The sequence below is a fragment of the Loxodonta africana genome, chromosome 3 (genome assembly GCF_030014295.1).
Source record: "Loxodonta africana isolate mLoxAfr1 chromosome 3, mLoxAfr1.hap2, whole genome shotgun sequence".
NCBI lineage: Eukaryota > Metazoa > Chordata > Mammalia > Proboscidea > Elephantidae > Loxodonta > Loxodonta africana.
Genome location: NC_087344.1, coordinates 12,006,379 through 12,030,076, shown reverse-complemented (window position 1 = coordinate 12,030,076; position 23,698 = coordinate 12,006,379). Strand labels below are relative to the sequence as shown.

The following is a 23,698-nucleotide window of genomic DNA, read 5'->3' as shown; positions in this document are numbered from 1 at the left end:
CTAAGACAAAGTTCCACTTCCAAGCTAACTCACATGGTTGTTGGCAGAATTTGTTCCCTTTGAGCTTTTCAGCTGAGAGTCCCAGTTGCTTACTGACTGTTGGCCAGATGGTGTCCTCAGTTCCTTGTCACATAAGTCTCTCCAGCAAGGCAACTTGTTTCACAAAAGCCAGCAGGATAAAGAGGCTTCAGCAAGACAGAAGTCAGACTCTCAATCTGCTCACAGAAGTGAGATTTCCTCAACATTGAGATAGACTATTGATTAGAAGCAAGTTACTCAAGGGTAGAGGATTATACAGGCCATAAATAACAGGAGGTGGGGACCACTGGGGTCATCTTATAAGCTCCTTCTCACATCACAGCAGAATATATTCTATGAGAGCAACTACCCTTTTGTTCATGTTAACTATAATTTCTCTAGTGTTTTAAACACTGTGATGGTTAATGTTGTGTGTAAACTTGGCCAGCCCATGATTCTCAGTGATTTGGTAGTTATAGTTTGGCTGATATGTAATGATGTAATCACCTCCATAATGACATCTAATAGAATGTAACCACCTCCATGATGAGATCTTCTGTGAGCAGCCCATTCATTGAAAGGGAGTTTCCATGGGGGCGTGGGCTGCATCCAATATATGGGAACTTTAGGGCAAAGCTCACGGGCTTTCATTCACTCTAGATTCTGCAACTGACTTGTCATCTGGCCTCCAGTGCTTGGGGCTTGAGCTAGCAGCTTGCGTGCCGATCTTGGGATTCATCAGCCTCTGAAGCCTGTGAGTCAGAAGCCTGCCTTCTGACCCACTGATCTTGGGTTCATCAGCTCTGCAGCTACGTGAGATGAGAAGCCTCCAGCCTGATCCACGGACTTGGGACATTCCAACCTCTACAACTGTTTGAGGATTAGAGGTAGACTCATTAACAATCTGTAATATGCAGATTACACAACCTTGCTTGCTGAAAGTGAAGAGGACTTGAAGCACTTACTGATGAAGATCAAAGATCATAGCCTTCAGTATGGATTACATCTTAACATAAAGAAAGCAAAAATCCTCACAATTGGACTGATAAGCAACATCATGATAAATGGAGAAAAGATTGACGTTGTCAAGGATTTCATTTTCCTTGGATCAACAATCAATGCCCACGGAAGCATCAGCCAAGAAATCAAAAGACATGTTGCATTGGGCAAGTCTGTTGCAAAAGACCTCTTTAAAGGGCTCAAAAGCTAAAATGTCACCTTGAAAACTAAGGTGTGTCTGACCTAAGCCATGGTATTTTCAATTGCCTTTTATGCATGCGAAAGCTGGACAATGAATAAGGAAGACCTTTGAAAAATTGATGCCTTTGAATTGTGGTGTTGGCAAAGAATATTGAATATAAATAACATGGACTGCCAAAAGAGCAAACAAACCTGTCTTGGAAGAAGTACAACTGGAATGCTCCTTAAGAGCATAGAGATGGCAACACTTCATCTCACGTACTTTGGACATGTTACCAGGAGGGACCAGTCCCTGGAGGACATCATACTTGGTAAAGTAGAGGGTCAACAGAAAAGAGAAAGAGCCTCAATGATGTGGATTGACACAGTGGCTGTGACAATGGGCTCAAGCATAGCAAGGATTGTGAGGATGATTCAGGATTGGACAATGTTTCGTTCTGTTGTACATAAGGTCACTGTGAGTTGGAACCAACTTGACAGCACTCAACAACAACAGGATGGATGGGATCAAATTGAGAACAGCAACTGGAAAGGTTAGGTAGGAAGCTTAGGGGGCAGTGAGTTTATGTTAACGGGGAGGAACAATTGGGTTAGGAGTGTGAGAATGATTGCACAAGTTGGAGAACATAATCAATGTCACTGAATTGTACTTGTAGAAATCATTGAATTGGGGCATGTTCTGCTGTCTATATTCTCAACAACAACAAAAATAAAATAAAAAAATAAAACTGTACTAAACTTCACAAGAATAGTACAAGGCAAGGTTATTGTCACAGTGAGGAAATTTCAGCTGAGGTAACTGAAGATCTGATTAGGTGAAGGTCTTATGGGGCCAAGGTCCCAGTGCTGGATTGGGGTTGGAACCAGTGCCTTCTGGCACCAAAATTTACTGCTGAATGGTCTTTTCCTGTGCACTGTCAGCGCTTCATCCCTTCCCCCACTTTTCCGGGAGTGGGTGTGTTGGTCTGTGAGTCGGAATCGACTCACAACAGATTTGAGTTTCTTTTGCGGGGGCGGAGGGGGTTCTCACCCACTTCGTCTTTCTTCCTGAGTTGGGGAGGAAAGCATTTGAAGAAGGATTGCAGAGGGGAATTGTGGGTAATAAAAACTCCTGCCCAGCAAAGAGGTAACGAGAGAGGAGCAGGGAAGAGCAAAGAATGGAGGAGATGGATGACCACAATGACCCAGACAGCCACGGTGAGGTTGGGCCCTGACTTTGGGGTGACAGGGCCCCAGGGTCTTGGGGGACTCCGGATCTGGAATCCAGCTTGGGGAGGGGGTGTCTGAGCTTCCAGTCTTGGGACAGGTTGCAGCAGACCTTGAAGTTGAGCTATGTTGCATTTGGCCCCATTCAGAGGAGAAGGTGACATTCTGGGGCCAGAGATTCATGAAGAAAGACCCTAGATTCCTACGATCCCACGACCCAGGTACTGGGTGGGTGGTTCAGGGATGGAACCAGGGGTAGTGGGCAGCTGGAGGCCACTCCAGGAGGGGAAGGAAGGGGTCTGCCCTGAGCCCCCAGCTCTGCTTGTCCTGCAGGGTGTCTGACCCAAGTTCCTTTGCCTCTCCTGCTTCTCGTCTCTCTGGGCCTCGTCTTTGTGTTCCTGGTGACCACCCTCGTCCAAGGTAAGTCGGGCTGGGCCTGTGGGGCTGGGAGCTTGGAGTTCTGGGTCACTTTGGGTTTTTCTCATTGGACGGTCCTTGCTCTGTCCAGAGTCCCTAAACCCACCAGGCCTGGGTGTTTGGGCTCCATGTGCCTTCCTGTGTAACTGTGTGCAGGTCACTGTCCCTCTGTGAACCTGTCTCGTCTGTGAAATGTAGATCATCTCCCCACGCAGAGAGTCCGGGCTCTCAGAGTCGATGGAGCTGGGCTCTGCACAGGGGCAGGTATACAATCAGTGATCATAAAGGGGGAATGTTCTGCTCTGTTGCAGTCTTCAGAATCCACCAAGCCCTGCAGAGCGAGACGTGGGACCATCAGGGGAACCAAAGATCAGGTAAGGGGCCGGACACTGTGTTCCTAGATGGGAAGGGGCTTCAACGCTGTGTGGCCTCGAACAAGCCAGGGGTGAAGGATGGGAGGCAGGAGGAAAGGAGGAGACTGGACCCTATGTGAAGTCCTGGTGGCTGGCAATGTTGGGCAAGTCAGTCACTGAGCCTCAGTTTTCTCATCTGTAAAATGGTCTGTTGGGGTCACTATGAAATCCATAGGTAATGTTCTCATGGGGCCCACTCTGCACAAAGCACACCAAAAAGAAAAAAAAGAACCATCAAGTCGATTCTGACTCATAGTGACCCTATAGGAGAGAGTAGGACTGCCCCATGGGGTCTGAAAAGAGCGCTTGGTGGATGCAAACCGCCAACATAATGCAAGTCCTCTTCTTCCAGTTGCCAGTCCTCAGAAGCAGATACAATTGGAGCTGGAAGAGATCCACCAGCAGCTGGCCTGGATGAACGCTTCCCTGGGTGAGGGCCAGGGTGTGACACCTGCAAGAGGAGGGAGCTGGGGGTCATAGGTGGGCCTGGGACCCGCCTCTGTGGCTATGGGTCTGAGGAGGGCATGGCAGAGCTGGGATCTTTCTCATGAGTTTCTGGGGCACTGAGTGGACTGTTACATATCAGGCCTGGGCCCAGCACAGGATTCCCAAGGCCCGATGCAGGTGTAGGGGCCCACGGAGTCAGGTGACCTGTCTGTCCCGCCCCACCCTTCCTCTGCAGCTGGCCTGTGCAACCCCTGTTCCCGGAATTGGGAGTCCTTCCAGAATAGCTGCTACTTCCTCTCCCGGACCCGGGGAACATGGGACACTTCTGTCACTGCCTGCCAGGACCAGGGAGCCCAGCTGGTGATCATCAACAGTGTTGAGGAGCAGGTAGGCTGCATACTGTTCCCACCTGGGGCTGGGCCATGCAACTAGTTAACCAAAAGCCTTCTGCCACCCGTCTCTGCCCTCTGAGAGATGGAGGCCTAATGGGCAGCTTGGGGGGTATATGCAATCAGAGAAGTCTTCCTGGAGGAGGGACCATCACAGGCTTGGGGAGGTCAAGTGGGAGGGGAACGCGTAGAACACTTGAGAATCGTACACGATCCTTCCGCAGACAAGCATATGAACCAAGGCACAAGGTAACACACTGCCACACATGTGTGGGCATTAACGCACATCCATAGCACACATGCACACATTAACACATACAGCTCAACTGGGGACTCGAGGTGAGACTGCAGAAAGAGCTTCCATTCAGTGAGAGGTGGAGGATGCTGGACTCATGGATGGAGATGACAAGTGGGGGTAAGGGAGTCTTCTCCTGATGCCCCTTTCCCTGCAGAGATTCCTGCAGTTCTGGATTGTTGGGAAAGATACCCGTACCTGGATTGGCCTCAGCGACCACCACAATGAGGGTGCCTGGCACTGGGTGGACAACACCAAACTCCAGCTAAGGTGAGCCCCAGAGAAAATGGGCTGGGAAGGGGTGAGCAAGCAAAAGACCAGGGGTGCTCAGACTCTGGTGTTGGAAAGCATTGCCTGGGGAGCTTGTTAGAAATGCAGAATCCTGGCTGCTCCCTGGGGGACTCTGATTCACTAAGTCTAGGTAAGGGCCCAGGTATCTGCATTTTCATCCCAACAGAACTGATTTTGATGGAGATGATGTTTGAACCTACATTTGCAAAAACCCTGCCTCTAAACCCCTTCACGGCCAACTGGCTTGTACTAGAAATTTTCCCATCAAGGCCCAGGGACCAGCTGTCCCAGGGTAGGTTGGGGTGGGGGCTCATGGCTCTGAATGTGTTCGCAGCTTCTGGACTGAAGGTGAACCCAACAATGTTGGGGATGAGGACTGTGCGGAGATGATTGCTGCTGGTTGGAATGACAACAAGTGTACTGCAGAAAACTTCTGGGTCTGCGAGAAACCCTCAACTCCCTGCCCTGGTGTCTGAGGGACACTGCTCCCCCTGTCCACAGAGTCCACTCAGCTTGGGAGCCACCTTGGTAGTTGCCACCTAGCCCCAACCCCCTCCTGTTTTTCCCTTTGGTCAATTCCCATCCTCCTCCTGACTTGAGGTTTTGGAAATCCTGAGAGAGACTCTGAGATCCCCTCCTACTCTGAGACCTGTCTCCCCATTGTTCTATTGGTGGAAGACCCCTCTCTTCAATGGAAGACCATTGATGGTCTCAGCTCCCCTGAAGCCCCCTGTGACATCCCCTTAATAAAGACACACACTGTATTATGAGTCCCATTCAACTTATTGTCTCTTCCTTTGCCACTGTTTGAATTACTATAGCTTCATAATATGTTCGATATAAACTAGGACATTGTCCTCCTTCAATATATTCTTCTCTACTACAGTGTTTTTTTTTCCCCAAGATACAGTTTTTAATCAGTTTGTGATATATATATATATATACATATATAGAGAGAGAGAGTGAGAGAGAGAGAGACAGCCCTGGTGGTGCGTGGGTTAAGAGCTTGGCTACAAACCAAAATGTTGGCAATTCAATCCACCAGCTGCTCCTTGGAAACCCTATGGGGTAGTTCTACTCTGTCCTGTAGGGTCGCTATGGGTTGGAATTGACTTGACAGCAATGGGTTATATATGTGTGTGTTTGTGTGTAGACACACATATATATCATCCCTGGGTGGCGCAAACAGTTTGCGCTCACCTACTAACTGTCTTGGAAGAGGTGCAACCAGAATGCTCCTTAGAAGCGAGGATGGCAAGAGTACATCTTACATACTTTGGACGTGTTGTCAGGAGGGATCAGTCCCTGGAGAAGGACATCACGCTTGGTAAAGTAGAGGGTCAGTGAAAAACAGGAAGACCCTCAATGAGATGGATTGACACAGTGGCTGCAACAATGGGCTTAAGCATAACAGCTTTTGGGAGGATGGTGCAGGACCAGGCAGTATTTCGTTCTGTTGTACATAGGGTTGCTGTGGGTTGGAACCGACATGATGGCACCTAACAACAACAACAACACTAACCAAAAGGTTGGCAGTTCTAACCCACCCAGAGGTGCCTAGGAAGATAGGCCTGGCAATCTGCTTCTGAAAGGTCACAGGCTTGAAAATTCTATGGAGCAGTTCTACTCTGCACATACGGGGCACCATGAGTCAGAATCAATTCAGTGGCAACTAACAACACAACAACTAACCAAAAGGTTGGTGGTTTGAACTCACCCAGTAGCTCTGTGGGAGAAAGGTCTGGTGATCAGCTTCCATAAAAACTACAGCCAACAAAACTCTGTGGACCTCAGTTCTACTCTGGAACACATGGGGTTACCATGAGTCGGAATTGACTCAACAACAATGAGTTGTATAGTATATATATGCACGTGTGCACCCCCCCACACACGTATTTGTAGTATATGTACGGTGTGTATGTATATTTGGGGGCCCTGGTCACTCAGTGGTTAAGCATCTGGCTGCTAACCAAAAGGTTGACCGTTCAAATCCACCAGCCGCTCCTTGGAAACCCTGTGGAACAGTTCTACTCTATCCTATAGGGTCACTATGAGTCAGAATTGCCTCAACGGAAACAGGTTTTTAATGTAGGTATGTATAGTGAAATCTGTGACAGCCAGAACTCGATGGTACTGCCTTGTTTTTCAGGGATTCAAAGGTTTTCTGCCTTTGACAAAGTGCAGTCTTACCACTTTTCTATTGCTCATTTTAGTGGAAAGTATTTGAGTTTTCCTTTTTTGACACGTTTCTACCTTACAAATATTCCAGGTTTACTGCATATGTATATAATACATTCTCATTATTTGCAGTAGCTAAGTTCTATAAGACATGTACAAAGAAAGGGAAGAACACGCTTGGGGTTTCTCAAGCTGAAAGAACTGAAGAAAAAATTCAAGCCTTGAGTTGCAATAGCAAAGGATTCCATGGGGAAAATATTAAACGACACAGGAAGCATCAAAAGAAGGTGGAAGGAATACGCAGAGTCATTATACCAAAAAGAATTAGTCGATATTCAACCATTTCAAGAGGTGGCATATGATCAGGAACCGATGGTACTGAAGGAAGAAGTCCAAGCTGCTCTGAAGGCATTGGCAAAAAACAGGGCTCCAGGAATTGATGGAATATCAATTGAGATGTTTCAACAAACGGATGCAGCGCTGGAGGTGCTCACTCGTCTATGCCCAGAAATATGGAAGACAGCTTCCTGGCCAACTGACTGGAAGAGATCCATATTTATGCCTATTCCCAAGAAAGATGATCCAGCCGAATGTGGAAATTACAGAACAATATCATTAATATCACACGCAAGCAAAATTCTGCTGAAGATCATTCAAAAATGGCTGCAGCAGTGTATCGACAGGGAACTGCCAGAAATTCAGGCCGGTTTCAGAAGAGGACGTGGAACCAGGAATATCATTGCTGATGTCAGACGAAAGCAGAGAATACCAGAAGAATGTTTCCCTTGTTTTATTGACTATGCAAAGGCATTCGACTGTGTGGATCATAACAAATTATGGATAACTTTGTGAAGAATGGGAATTCCAGAACACTTAATTGTGCTCATGAGGAACCTTTACATTGATCAAGAGGCAGTTGTTTGGACAGAACAAGGGGATACTGATTGGCTTAAAGTCAGGAAAGGTGTGCGTCAGGGTTGTATTCTTTCACCATACCTTTTTAATCTGTATGCTGAACAAATAATACGAGAAGCTGGACTATATAGAGAAGAACAGGGCATCAGGATTGGAGGAAGACTCATTAACAACCTGCATTATGCAGATGACACAACCTTCCTTGCTGAGAGTGAAGAGGACTTGAAGCACTTAGTGATGAAGATCAAAGACTACAGCCTTCAGTATGGATTGCACCTCAACATAAAGAAAACAAAAATCCTCACAACTGGACCAATGAGCAACATCATGATAAACGGAGAAAAGATTGAAGTTGTCAAGGATTTCATTTTACTTGGATCCACAATCGACAGCCATGGGAGCAGCAGTCAAGAAATCAAAAGACGCATAGCATTGGGCAGATCTTTTGCAAGGGACTTCTTCAAGGTGTTGAAGAGCAAAGATGTCACCCTGAAGACTAAGGTGCGCCAGACCCAAGCCATGGTATTTTCAATCGCATCATATGCATGTGAAAGCTGGACAATGAATAAGGAAGACCGAAGAAGAACTGACACCTTTGAATTGTGGTGTTGGTGAACAATATTGAATGTACCAGGGACTGCCAAAAGAATGAACAAATCTGTCTTGGAAGAAGTACAACCAGAATGCTCTTTAGAAGCAAGGATGGCAAGACTGCATCTTACATACTTTGGACATGTTGTCAGGAGGGATCAGTCCCTGGAGAAGGACATCATGCTTGGCAGAGTACAGGGCCAGTGGAAAAGAGGAAGACCCTCGAGGAGGTGGATCGACACAGTGGCTGCAACAATGAGCTCAAGCATAACAACGATTATAAGGATGACGCAGGACCGGGCAGTGTTTTGTTCTGTTGTGCACAGGGTGGCTATGAGTTGGAACCGACTCGACGGCACCTAACAACAACAACAACATGTTCTATAAAATTGCCCCAAACATTGAATTAGGTGTGTTATTAGTTCTCAAGGAGCCCTAGTGGCACAATGGTTAAGTACTCAGCTGTTAATCGAAAAATTGTAAGTTCAAACCCACCATTGGGTCAGCAGGAGAAAAGACCTGGTGACCTGCTTCCATAAAGATTACAGCCTAGGAAACCCCATGGGGCAGTTCTTACTCTGTCATATAGGGTTGCCGTGAGTCAGAATTGACTTGACAGTAAACAACTATTGCTGCAGTAACAAATTGTTGTTCTTAGGTGCTGTTGAGTTGGCTCTGACCCCATATACAACAGAATGAAACACTGCCCAGTCCTGTGCCATGCTCACAGTCGTTGTTATGCTTGAGCCCATTGTTGCAGTCACTGTGTCAAGCCATCTTGTTGAGGGTCTTCCTCTTTTTCACTCTCTGCTTTCCCAAGCATAATGTCCTTCTCCAGGGACTGGTCCCTCCTGATAACTTGCCCAAAGTACATGAGACAAAGTCTCGCCATCCTTGCTTCTAAGGAGCATTCTGGCTGTACTTCCAAGACAGATGTGTTCATTCTTCTGGCAGTCCCTGGTATATTCAATATTCTTCGCCAACGCCATGATTCAAAGGAATCAATTCTTCTTCGGTCTTCCTTATTCATTGTCCAGCTTTCCCACGCATATGAGGAGACTGAAAATACCAGGACTTGGGTCAGGTCTTAGTCCTCAAAGTGACATCTTTACTTTTCAACACTTTAAAGAAGTCCTTTGCAGCAGATTTGCCCAATGCATGTGTCTTTTGATCTCCTGACTGCTGCTTCTATGGGTGTTGATTGTGGATCCAAGCAAAATGAAATTCTCGACAACTTCAATCTTTTCTCCATTTATCATGGCGTTGCTTATTTGCCCAGTTGTGAGGACTTTTGTTGTCTTTATGCTGAGGTGTAATCCATACTGAAGGCTGTAGTCTTTGATCTTCATCAGTGAGTACTTCAAGTCCTCTTCACTTTCAGCAAGCAAGGTTGTGTCATTTGCATATCGAAGGCTGTTAATGAGTCTTCCTCCAATCCCGATGCCACACTTTTCTTCATATAGTCCAACTTTTTAGGACGTAACAAGTTACCACAAACTTAATGGCTTTAGACAACACAAATTTACTATATTACAGTTCTGGAGTCAGCAGTCTGGAATAGGTCTCACTGAGCTAAAATCAAGGTGCTGGCAGGGCTGCATTCCTTTATGGAGGCCCTTTTCCAGTTTCTGGAGGCTGCTTGCATTCCTTGGCTTGTGTTCCTATTCTCCATCTTCAAAGCCAGCAATGGCAGGTGGAGTCATTCTCATATAGCATCACTCTGACACTTACCCTTCTGCCTCCATCTCACACATTTAAAGAATACTTGTGATTACATTGGACTCACCTGGATAATCCAGATATTCTTTATTTTAAGATCAGCTAATTATCTGACAACCTTAATTCTATCTACAACCATAATTCCCTCTTGCCATGTAGCATAGCATATTAGCAGGCTCCAAGGATTAATACATGGCTATCTTTGGGGGCTGCTATTCACAAGGTTTCCACTGGCTAATTCTTTTCAGAAGTAGTAGACTGCCAAGTCCTTCTTCCTAGTCTGTCTTAGTCTAGAAGCTCAGCTGAAACCGGCCTGCCATGGGTGACCCTGCCGGTCTCTGAATACTGGTGGCATAGCTTCCAGCATCACTGCAGCGCACAAGTCCCCACAGTATGACAAACTGACAGACACGCGACACAACCTTTCTTTCTGAAAGTGAAGGAGACTTGAAGCATTTAGTAATGAAGATCAAAGACTACAGACTTCAGTACATATTACACCTCAACATAAAAAAAAAAGGAAAACAAAAATCCTCACAACTAGACCAATAAGCAACACCATGATAAATGGAGAAAAGAGCGAAGTTGTCAAGGATTTCATTTTACTTGGATCCACAATCAACACCCATGGAAGCAGCAGTTGAGAAATCAAAAGACACATTGCATTGGTCAAATCTGCTGCAAAAGACCTCTTTAAAGTGTTGAAAAGCAAAGATGTCACTTGGAAGACTAAGGTGTGCCTGACCCAAGCCATGGTATTTTCAGTTGCCTCATACGCGTGTGAAAGCTGGGCGATGAATAAGGAAAACCAAAGAAGAATTGATGCCTTTGAATTGTGGTGTTGGCGAAGAATATTGAGTATACCATGGACTGCCAAAAGAACAAACAAATCTGCCTGGGAAGAAGTACAACCAGAGTGCTCTATAGAAGCAAGGGCGCCGAGACTATATCTTACATACTTTGGACATGTTTTCAGGAGGGGTGAGTCCCTGAAGAAGGACTCATGCTTGGTAAGGTAGAGGGTCAGCGAAAAACAGGAAGACCCCCAACGAGGTGGAATGACACAGTGGCTGCAACAATGGGCTCAAGCATAACAACAATTGTGGGCATGGCTCAGGATCCAGCAGCGTTTCATTCTGTTGTACATAGGGGTGCTGTGAGTCAGAACCCACTCGACAGCACCCAAAAACACCACCAACCGGTTGACATACTGCTGCAACCACTTTTGAATGATCTTCAATAAAATTTGCTTGCCTGTGATAATTTCCACATCTGATTGGATCACTTTTCTTTGGAACGGGCACAAACATGGATCTCTTTGCCTAAGGGCTTTTCCTAGCCGTCTGCCCACATACAAGGCAGCCAGAAGTGCTAGAGAATAACAATCCCCCCACCTTCCCAGGGCAGCCCTCACCAATGACTGATGTGCCTTAGTGGATAAACACCCTGGCTTCCTTGTCCTTTGACAGGATGATTCTGAGGCAAAGCTTTCAGATTCTGTTGCCCATGGCATTGATCTACTCACTAACATCCTTATCGCTGACCTCTTTCCCTTCAGTTACTCTTTTCCTCACTCCCTATGCTGCTTCCTGGGATCACCTTCCAAACAAACCACTTTTTTATGTTTTATTGTGGTGAAAATATACATAATAAAACATACGCCATCTCAGCACTTTCTACGTGCACAATTCAGTGACATTACGTTCATCATTCTGTGCAACCATTCTCTCTACCTTTTTATTAAAATTATTTCACCACCATTAACAAAAACTCACTCCTCCGGAAGCAACAGCTCCCCCTTCCCCCCTCTCTCCCACTCCTGGTAACCACTAACAATCTTTGGTTTCTATGTATTTGCTTATCTCATATAAGTGAGATCATACAGTATTTGTCCTTTTGAGACTGACTTATTTCACTCAGCACGATGTTTTCGGGGTTCATGCATGTTGTGGCACGCATCAGGACCTCAGTTCTCTTTATGGCTGAGTAGTATTCCATTGTGTGCATAGGCCACATTTTGTTTATCCACTCGTCTCTTGATGGGCATTTTAGTTGTTTCTGCCTTTTGGCTATTGTGAAAAGTGCAGCAATAACTTTGGTATACAGGTTTCTGTTTATGTTCCCGCCTTCACTTCTTCAGGGTATACACCTAGGATTGGGATTGCTGGCTCATATGGTAATTCTATGTTCAACTTTTTGAGGAACTGCCAAACTTTCCCACAGTGGCTCTACCATTTTACGTTCCCACCAGCAATGGATGAGGGATTGTTTCTCCACAACCTCAGCAACACCTGTTGTCTTCCATTTTTGTTGTTGTTGTTGATCATTTCCATTCTAACAGGGGTGAAGCGGCATCTCATTGTAATTATCACTTGTGTCTCCCTAATGACTAATGACATTGAACAACATTTCCTGTGCTTATTGGCTATCTGAATATCCTTTTTGGTGAAACGTCTGTTCAAATCCTTTACCTATTTTTTGACTGAGTTGTTTGTCTTTTTGTTCAAACAAATTGCTCTTGAAGCCCTACCTCTCAGGCTTGGGTATTGGAGGAGTCACCAAGACACAGACTAAATAGAAACTCTGTGTTGCATAAGATAGACGAGTTTGAGAAATGCTGATCCACTTTTTTTTAGTCTTTCTTTATATCTTGAAATAATTTCAGGCTTGCAGAAAATTTGTGAAAATACACTAACCCAGTCACCCAGTGCCGTCGAGTCGATTCCAACTCACAGCGACCCTATAGGGCAGAGTAGAACTGTCCCGTAGAGTTTCCAAGGAGCGCCTGGTGGATTCGAACTGCCGACCCTTTGGTTAGCAGCTGTAGCACTTAACCACTACGCCACCAGGGTTTCCTGAAAATACACTAGAGCCCCTATATACTCTTCATTCAGATTCCCCTAATGTTAATATCTTGCATAACCACAGAATAATGTCAAAACCAGGAAATCCACATTGATATAATACTACTAACCAAACTACAGACCTTATTTAGTGCTTTTGCTAGTCCAGGATCCAATCCAGGATCCCACATTGCATTTAGTCATCAAATTTCCTTCGTCTTCTCCAATCTGTGACAATTCCGCAGTCTTTTCTTGTCTTTTATGCCTTCGACATTATATACTGGTCAGTTTTGTGTGTGTGTGTGTGTGTGTGTGTGCAAACATTGTTTTTACTGTGGTAAAAATACATGACATAAAACTTACCATTTTAACCATTTTTGAATATACAATTCAGTCGTGTTCAATAAAACCCAAACCAGTTGCTGGGAAGTTAACTCTGGCTCGTGATGATCCCATGTGTGTCAGAGTAGACCTGTGCTCCGTAGAGTTTTCTTTTTTATAATTTATTTTATTTTTGTTGTTGTTGAGAATATACGCAACAGAATGTACACCAATTCAACAATATCTACACGTACAATTCAGTGACACTACGCACATTCTTCAGGGCGTGCAACCGTTCTCCCCCTCATTTTCTGAGTTGTTCCTCCCCCATTAACATAAACTCACTGCCCCCTAAATTTCCTATCTAATCTTTCAAGTTGCTGTTGTCAGTTTGATTCCACATAGATAGATCTTAAAAGATCATAACGTGCAAGGCAGGCATTCTTTACTAGTTAAGCTATTGCTTGGTTTTAAGAAGACTTCAGGGAATATTTTTGACTTAAGGTTTAAGGATTACCTCAGAGCAATAGGTTCAGTGGTTTACTCAGCCTCCATGGATTCAGAAAGTCTGAATTTATGAGAATTTGAAATTCTATTCTGCACTTTCTTCCTTTTGATCAGGATTCTTCTACAGAGTCTTTGCTCTGTAGGGTTTTCAATGGCTAATTTTTTGGAAGGGCAGTGCCAGCCTTTCCTTTCTGAGTGCCTTAGTGTGGACTTGAGCTTCCAACCTTTCAGCTAGTAACTGAGCCCATTAACTATTTGCACCACCTGGGGACTTGCCTTCCATGCTAAGACCTGGGTTCGATTCCCAGCCAGTGTACCTCAAGTGCAGCCACCATCTATCTGTCTGAGAGTGATGGCTTGTGTGTTGTTATGATACTGAACAGACTAGAAAGAAAGGCCAGGCAATCTAGTTCTGAAAATCAGCCAATGAAAACCCTGTGGATCACACTGGTCTGATCCACAACCAATCATTTGTTCAAAGTACGTGAGACGATGTCTCGCCATCCTCGCTTCTAAAGAGCATTCTGGCTGTACTTCTTCCAAGACAGATTTGTTCGTTCTTCTGGCAGTCCGTGGTATGGCCAATATTCTTTACCAAAACCATGATTCAAAGGAATCAATTCTTCTCTGGTCTTCCTTATTCATTGTCCAGCTTTCACAGGCATATGAGGCGATGGAAAATACCCTGACTTGGGTCAGGTGTACCTTAGTCTCCAAAGTGACATCTTTGCTTTTTAACACTTTAAAGAGGTCTTTTGGAGCAGATTTGCCCAATGCAATGCTCCTTTGATTTCTTGACTGCTGCTTCCATGGTCTTTGATTGTGGATCCAAGTAAAATGAAATCCTTGACAACGGCAACATTTTCTCCATTTGCCATGATGTTGCTTATTGGTCCATGTAATGGATTGAATTGTGTTCCCCCAAAATATGTATCACTTTGGCAGGGCCATGATTCCCAGTATTCTGTGGTTGTCCTCCATTTTGTGATTGTAATTTTATGTTAAGAAGGATTAGGGTGGGACTGTAATACCGCCCTTACTCAGGTCACTTCAGTGATCCAAGGCAAGGCGAGTTTACCTGGGATGTAGCCTGTATCACCTTTCATCTCTCAAGAGATAAAAGGAAAGGGAAGCAAGCAGAGAGTTGGGGACCTCATACCACCAAGAAAGCAGCACCAGGAGCAAAGCGCATCCTTTGGGCCCAGGGTCCCTATGGCTTAGAGGCTCCTTGACCATGGGAAGATTGAGGACAATGAACTTCTTGCAGAGCCAACAGAAAGAGAAATCCTTCCCTTGGAGCCGACACCCTGAATTTGGACTCATAACCTACCAGACTGTGAGAAAATAAATTTCTCTTTGTTAAAGCCATCCACTTGTGGTATTTCTGTTATGGCAGCACTAAGTAATCAAGATGGTCCAGTTGTGAGGACTTTTGTTTTCTTTATGTTGGGGTGCAATCCATACTGAAGGCTGTGGTCTTTGATCTTCATCAGTAAGAACTTCAAGTCCTTTTCACTTGCAGCAAGCAAGGTTGTGTTATCTGCATATTGCAGGATGTTAATGAGTCTTCCTCCAATCCTGATGCCCTGTTCTTCTTCATATAGTCCAGCTTCTCTGATTATTTGCTCAGCATACAGATTGAATAAGTATGGTGAAAGAATACAACCCTGGCACACACTTTCCTGCCTTTAAACCACACAGTACCCCCTCGTTCAGTTCGAACAACTGCCTCTTTGTCTCTGTACAGGTTCTTTGTGAGCAAAATTAAGTGTTCTGAAATTATTATTCTTTGCAATGTTATCCATAATTTGTTATGATCCACACAGTCGAATGCCTTTGCATAGTCAATAAGACACAAATAAACATTTTTCTAGTACTCTGTGCTTTCAGCCAGGATCTATCTGACATCAGCAATGATATCCCTTATTCCATGTCATCTTCTGAATCCAGTTTGAACTTCTGGCGATTCCCTGTTGATGTACTGCTGCAGCTGCTTTTGAATGATCTTCAGCAAAATTTTGCTTGCGTGTGATATTAATGATATTGTTCAATAATTTCTGCATTCTGTCGGATCACCTTTCTTTAGAGTAGGCATAAATATGGATCTCTTCCTGTCAGTTGGCCAGGAAGCTGTCTTCTACATTTCTTGACATAGATATGCGAGCACCTTCAGCACTGCATCTGTTTGTTGAAACATCTCAGTTGGTATTCTGTTAATTCCTGGAACCTTGTTTCACACCATTCCTTTCAGTGCAGCTTGGTCTTCTTTCTTCGGTACCATCGGTTCTTGATCATATGCTTCCTCCTGAAATGATTGAACATTGACCAACTCTTTTTGGTATAGTGACTGTGTGTATTCCTTCCATTTTTTTTTTTTTTGGATACTTCCTGTGTCATTTAATATTTCAATGTGTAATTCCGGGTAATCTTCTGTTTTTAGAAAGTTTTCTCGGACTATAGTTGTAAATATTGGAAACCCTTGTGGTGTAGTGGTTAAGAGTTACGGTTGCTAACCAAATGGTCAGCAGTTCAAATCCACCAGAAACTCCTTGCAAACTCTATGGGGCAATTCTACTCTGTCCTATAGGGTCACTATGAGTCAGAATTGACTCAGCGGCAACAGGTCTGGTCTGGTTCTGTTTTATTTTTCTGAAGAAGGAACTTTGATAATGCAAATATCATTCTTTCATTGCTTGAAATTCCATCTCGATTACTTCCTCCTTGACTGTTTTTACTTCTGTCTTTATTTTCTTACACTCTTCGGCTGTTTTTTTTGTTTTTGTTTTGCATTTCTTCAATCTCCTTTATCATATTTTCATTTGATTCTTCTCTTCCTTGGCCATCTTATAATTTGTTCGTGTCTCTCTTATTATCTAGTGCTGCTATAACAAAAAATACCACAAGTGAACAGCGTTAACAAACAGGTTTATTTTCTCACATTTTAGGAGGCTAAAAGCCGGAACGCAGGGTTCTAGCTCTAGGGAAATGCTTTCTTTCTCTGTTGGCACTGGGAGAAGGTCCTTGTCTCTTCTGAGCTTCTGCTCCTGGGTGATCTTCATATGGCTTGGCATGTCTCTTCTCTGTCTCTGCTTCTTTTGCTTGCTTGTTTAATCTCTTTTATATCTCAAAAGAGATTGAGACAAGACACACCCGTCACTAATCTTTCCAAATTAACATAACAAAAATAACCCATTCCCAAATGGGATTATAACCACAGGCATAGAGGTTAGGATTAAAAAAAAAAAAAAAAAACCCATTGCCATCAAGTTGATTCTGACTCAGTGACCCCGTAGGGTTTCTGAGGCTGTAAATCTCTATGGAAGCAAACTGCCACATCTTTCTGCCATGGAACCACAGGTGGGTTTTGACCTTTCAGTCATCAGTCAGTTGTTTTAACCCCTGTATCACCAGGGCTCCTTGGTTAGGATTTACAGCACATATTTTTTACAGACACAATTCAATCCATAACAGTCTCTGAGATAATTTAGTCTTTTTCTTCCATTTCTTTCCTGAGTTCAATCAAATCTCTTTTCACTTTTTTCTGTTTTTCTTTCATGTCCATTTCTGTACTTTGTTTTTAGCTTTTGAATGTTTGATTTAAAATGAGCTTTCAATTCCTCAAATGCTAGCTTGACTATATTTAATTCTGTTTGGAGTGCTGACCTGCAATTTTCTTTTGCTTCACAATTCTTTGCCTGTGGGGACATTTCCACAGTTGATCTGTGTGGATTTTCATTTCCTGATTTTTGAAATTACTCTCTCTGAAGCTAATATTTTCCTTTTGTTTGTTTTTTATGTTTTTGAGGTGTTTTACAAGTTACCTAGTTTAATGGTGCCCTCTTCTGTCAACATAGCAATATCTACTTATTTTAGTAGATTTTAAAACATTTTTTAATTGTGGTAATCATATATGTAACTAAACATTTGCCATTTCAACATTTTAAACATGTTCATCATGTTGTTCAAGCCAGGGCTTTGAACCAATTCTTTTCGATTCAGACCCCCGTTGAGAGTTTGCATTTCCACCACAGATATACTGAATCAGAATCTACAATTTAGGAGAAGGAGCCAACACAGCATCCTAGACAGACACATCATGCTATCCTCTGCAGTGAAAACCCAAAATACTAAGTAAAACATCCATCCTGGAACTCTAAGCATCAAATGAAGGAAAAAAGAACTAGATCAGACACCAAATGGGAGAAGAAACTGAAAGAAAACAGAAAACGGGGAGAGATACAGAGTGGAGGTCCCCTGCCAACTAACACGTCACTGTGTCACAGTCTTGGAGCATAGCCAGTGGTGACCCTGAACAGCGAGTATGGGAAGGCAATTTCATGGAGTTCCCAACAGGAAACAAAGCACCTGGTAACCAAAGAAACACACTTTCCCACCCCCACCCTTCTGCTCTGTACACCACCTTCACCCCGTCCCAAAGGGCCATGCTGTGCCTCCTTGTCTAGAGAGCTACTGGTCCACCACCAGCCTGTGTACCTGTCTGCCCCTAACTACTGGCTGCTGCCATGCCATTTTTTCCTTTTCCTCCTATTCTCTCTCCCTTCCACTTAGTCCCACACTCCACCTCCAGCCCTTCCCACCAGGCCATGCTGCATCACTGCAGGTAGAGAACTACTGGCCCACTGACAGCCTGGGTCCTCCTCTCCCCCACCTGCCAACTCCTGCCACACCATTTTTCCCCTTCCTTTTATTTATCCCTCCCACCTAGCCCCATACACCACCTCTACCCCTTCCCACAGGGTCACTCTGCACCACCTTGGCTAGAGAAACAATGGCCTGCCACTTTCTACCTCCCACCCAGCCCTGTATGCCATCTCTCCTTCCTTATTGCTGGCCCCTAGGTTCACCCTGCCCCCACCCATCTTCTACCTTTTCTTTCCTTTCTCTGTCTTTTGTTTTCTTTGTCCCCCTCCACATATCTCCATACAGCACCACTCCCTTCCTACCAGCCCTCATTATGCTGCCACAGCTAGAGTGTCCCCAGCTCAGGCCTGCAACCACACTGGACCCGCATTGTCCTTCTCTTCCCACCACTCAAGTAGCTGCTGAATGGAGGGAAGTGAGCCTGTGCCACTTCCTGCCCAGCACCCCCACCTATCTGGTGAGGGGCTGTGAATGCTCCCATACTGCTGGACCAACATCAGGAGGCAGACAGTGCTTACCCAGTCTGCCCTCAGCCACCTCGCCAAGCCAGTGCATAGCAAAGCAGCTTCACCGTGCCTGCTGCTGCCCTGACCACCTGGACAAGACGGTGAGAGCTATTGTGCCTATAGATAAGCAAGCAGCAAACCATGCCTGACCTGTCCATGCTGACATAACAAAACAAAACAAAGAAGCCAGATGAAACAAATGAACATACAATCAATCAATCAATAAAAAAATACCTTAATGTCTTGGAAACAGTAGATAATATCGAAACACGTAAGAAAGTAGGACAAGATGGTTCCAGCAAGTGAACAAAATAAAGAATCAGATGACATTCTGGTAGATGAAAAGGCAGTGAAACTACCCGACATGGAATTCAAAAGATTAATATTTAGGGCTCTCCAAGATATTAGGAAAGATATCAAGGAAAACACAGACAAAGCCAAGGAAAACACAGCCAAAATCAAGGAAAATGCAGATAAAACAATAGAAGAATTCAGGAAACTAATACAAGAACAAAACGTCAAAATAAAACAATTAGAAACCATACAAAAACAGCAATTAGAAACCCAAAAGATAAAGAACAAATTTTTCAGAAATGAGCAACTCAATAGAAGGTTTTAGGAGAAAATTTGAAACAATGAAAGAATTGGCGAGGTTGAAAACAAATCCACGGACATCACTTTGTTTGAGGAAGAATCAGAGAAAAGAATAAAGAAAAATGAAGAGAACCTAAGAATTATGTGGGACACCATCAAGAGCAAAAATTTGCTCATGATTGGAGTTCCAGAAAATGGGGAGAAAGTGGAAAACAGAGAAGATTGTTAAAGATTTGCTGGCAGAAAACTCCCCAAGTATCATGAAAGGTGAAAAGCTGACCTCCAAGAATCTCAACGGACCCCACATAGGATAGACCCCAAAAGAAAGTCACCAAGACATATTATAATCACACTCGCCAAAACTAAAGAGAAAGAATCCTGAGAGCAGCTCAAGAAAAACAAAAAGTCACTTACAAAATGGGAACAACAAGACTAAACTCTGATTACTCAGGAGAAGCTATGCACGCAAGAGGCAATGGAATGAGATATATAAAATCTTGAAAGAAGAAAACAAAAACAGAAACTACCAACCAAGAAGAATAATATATCCTGCAAAATTCTCTCTCAAATATGATGGTGAAATGAGGACATTTCCAGATATACAAAAGTTAAGGAGATTCATAAAAACCAAACCAATCTTATGCAAAACACTAAAGGGAGTCCTTCAGCTAGAGAACCAACAACATCAGACAACAACAGGAGTCTAGGATACGGGGCAGCATCATCCAGACACCGACCTAGGTAAAAACTCTCAATAATAAAACAAAGCTAAAAGACTTAAAACAGGGATCCAGAGATGTCCATCTATAAATGACGACAATGTCAAAACAACAAAAGGAGAAGTAAATGGTATAGGTATACAACTTTCAAATGGAGAAGAAAACAAGGAATATCAAGTATTAAAAGACTGACTCAAGTTAGGAAGATAGGGATAAATTTCAAGGCAACCACAAAGAAAATTAACAAACCTACCCATGAGAATAAAAAAGAAGAAAAACATGAAGTCTCAGTAAACACAAAATCTATAATTACAAAATAAAAGAAAATCCACAAACAAAGGAACTTAGTACAGGAAAGTAAGAGGAACAAAGAAAATGTTAGCACCACACACACACAAAAAATTTAGTACCACACACGCACAAAAACACAAAAATATGACAACAATAAATTCCTACCTATTTTGTAAATAGCTTAAATGTACCTTTAAAGAGACAAAGAGTGGCAGAATGTATAAAAAAATATGACCCATCAATATGCATTCTGCAAGAGACACACCTTAGACACAAAGACATAAATATATTAAAAATCAAAGGATGAAGAAAAATATATCAAGCAAACAGCAACCAAAAAAGGGCAGGAGTGTCAATACTAATCTTAGGTAAAATAGGCTTTGAAGCAAAATCAACCATAAAAGACAAGGAAGGACATTAGTATAATGATTGAAGGTACAATCCACCAAGAAGACTTGACTTCAATAAATATCTATGCACCCAATGACAGGGCTCCAACTTTTAGAAAGAAACTCAACAAAGATACAGAAGATCTAAAGGCCACAATCAAACAACTGGACCTCATAGATATACATAGAATACCCAACAAGAGCAAAGTATACATTCTTTTCCAACACACATGGAATATTCTCCAGAAAAGACCACATTTTAGACCACAAAGCAACCCTCAGTAAAATCCAAGACATTGAAATAATACAAAGCATTCTCTGATCACAATGCCATAAAAGTAGAAATCAATAACAGGAAGAACAAGGAAAAGAAAATCAAGTACATGAAAACTGAATAACACCTTGCTTAAAATCAATCAGGTGATAGCAGAAATCAAAGAGGGAATAAAACAATTTCTAGAATTAAATGAGAATGAAAACATATTTTACCAAAACCTTTGGGACACAGCAAAGGCAGTTCTCAGAGGTCAATTTTTAGCAATAAATGTGCACATCAAAAAAGGATAAAGGGCCAAAATAAAAGCGTTAGCATTACAACTAGAAAAAATAGAAAGATAACAGAAAAAGAAGCCCACAGGCACCATAGGAAAAGTAATGAAGATTAGAGCAGAAATAAATGAAACTGAAAACAGAAAAACAATAGACTCAACAAGACCAAAAGGTGGTTGAAAAGATCAACAAAATTGACAAATCATTGGCCAAACTGACAAAAGAAAAGCAGGAGAGGACGTAAATAGCCCAAATAAGAAGCGAGATGGGGGACATCACAACAGACCCAACTGAAATAAAAAGGATCATAACAGAATACGATGAAAAATTGTACTCCAAAAATTTGAGAACCTAGAGGAAATGGACAAATTTCTAGAAAAAAATGTAGTACAAAATTCGAATTCACAAAAAAAGACCAAACTTACTGGTCTGACAGTGACTGGAGGAATCTCTTCGACTAAGGCCCCTGGCCAACCTGCTAACTCAAAACTGAAGCCACTTCCGAAGTCTGCCTTTCGGCCAAAAATTAGACAAGCCTGTAAGATAAACAATAACACATGTGAGGAATGTGCTTCTTAGTTCAGTACTAGACCAAATGGGCAACACCTGGCCAAAACCAAAGAGGAAAAGGCAGGAAGGGACAGGAAAACTGGATGAATGGACAAGGAGAACCAAGGGTGGAAAGAAAAAGGACGAGAGTGCTGACATACGGCAAAGATTGCAACTAATGTCACGAAACAATTTCTGTATAAAATTTTTTGAATTAAAAAAAAGAATCTACTTTTTAACAAATCCCCAGGTAATTCTTATGCATAACAATTTTTGAAACCCACTGCTCTACTACTGCTTCTCAAAACTGTTCCCTTAACCAGCAGCATTAGCATTGCCCAGGAACTCGTTAGAAATACAAATTCTCAACAGAGGTCCAAACCAAAACGAAGCAGTTCTAAGCCCCGGTTCAATCACCATTCTCTGTTTCTAAATTTTTCCATCACTCTTAACAGAAACTCAATGTCCTCTAAGCAATGAGCCTCCCTCTCTCCCTCTCTCCTGCCCACCCCTGGTCATCGCTAATCAACTTTGTTTCTATGTACTTGCCTATTCTAGATATTTCATACACATTTTGTTGGTTCGCTGTTGTTGTCAGGTGCTGCCAAGTCAGTTCCGACTCATAGCAACCCTATGTACAATGGAATGAAACACTGCCCCGCCCTGTGCCACCCTCACAATCACTGTTTTACTTGAGCCCATTGTTGCAGCCACTGTGTCAATCCATCTTGTTGAGGGTCTTCCTCTTTTTCACTGACCCTCTACTTTACCAGGGACTCATCCCTCCTGATAACATGTTCAAAGTATGTGAGACGAAGTCTTGCTGTCCTTGCTTCTTAGGAGTGTTCTGGCTGTACTTATTCCAAGGCAGATTTGTTCATTCTTCTGGCAGTCCGTGGAATATTCAATGTTCTTCACCAACAACATTGTTCAAAGGCATCAATTCTTCTTCGGTTTCCTTATTCATTGTCTAGCTTTTGCATGGATAAGAGGCAACTGAAAATACCATGGCTTGAGTCAGGTGCACCTTTGTCCTCAAAGGGCTATCTTTGCTTTTTAACACTTGAAAGAGGATTTTTGCAGCAAATTTGCCCAATGTAATACATCGTCTGATTTCCTGACTGTTGCTCTCATGGGCATTGATTGTGGATCCAAGTAAAAATGAAATCCTTGACAACTTCAATCTTCTCTCTGTTTATTATGATGCTGTTTATTGATCTAGTTGTGAGGATTTTTGTTTTCTTTATGTTGAGATGTAATCCATACTGAAGGCTGTAGTCTTTGATCTTCATCAGTAAGTGCTTCAAGCCCTCTTTACTTTCAGCAAGCAAGGTTGCGTCATCTGCGTATTGCAGGTTTTATGAGTCTTCCTCCAATCCTGATGCCCTGCTCTTCTTCATATAGTCCAGCTTCTCTTATTATTTGCTCAGCATACAGATTGAATAAGTATGGTGAAAGGATACAACCCTGACACACACCTTTCCTGACTTTAAACCACGTCCTGTCTGAACGATTGCCTTTTGGTAGGGGAATGGATTGTGAGTTCTCCAAAGTTGTGGTTCTCTTTTGTCTAGAAAAAAAAAAAAAAAAAAATCCCAGAATTTCCCCTTTCGCTTCAGTTCATTTTCACCACTCACTTGACAAACAGCACTTCTCTCTTCCTTATTGCTTCTACCTTCTGCAGAAGTT

The 23,698-nt window shown here is 43.1% G+C and overlaps 1 protein-coding gene across 2 annotated transcripts; it reads left to right on the top strand.

Annotated features, from left to right (window-relative positions):
* Positions 1-677: 677 nt before the first annotated feature.
* Positions 678-5,457, top strand: LOC100672671 (CD209 antigen-like protein A). Of its 2 annotated transcripts, none has more exons than XM_023540494.2 (8): positions 678-2,415; positions 2,525-2,645; positions 2,758-2,844; positions 3,153-3,215; positions 3,607-3,684; positions 3,937-4,088; positions 4,543-4,655; positions 5,011-5,457. In XM_023540494.2, exons 1-8 carry the CDS (start codon positions 2,389-2,391, stop codon positions 5,150-5,152), a joined length of 783 nt encoding a protein of 260 aa, XP_023396262.1. In that variant the 5' UTR covers positions 678-2,388; the 3' UTR covers positions 5,153-5,457. The 2 variants fall into 2 exon arrangements, with proteins under 2 accessions (XP_023396262.1, XP_003421357.1); XM_003421309.4 differs by having other exon boundaries at positions 681-2,415; positions 2,574-2,645.
* Positions 5,458-23,698: the final 18,241 nt, after the last annotated feature.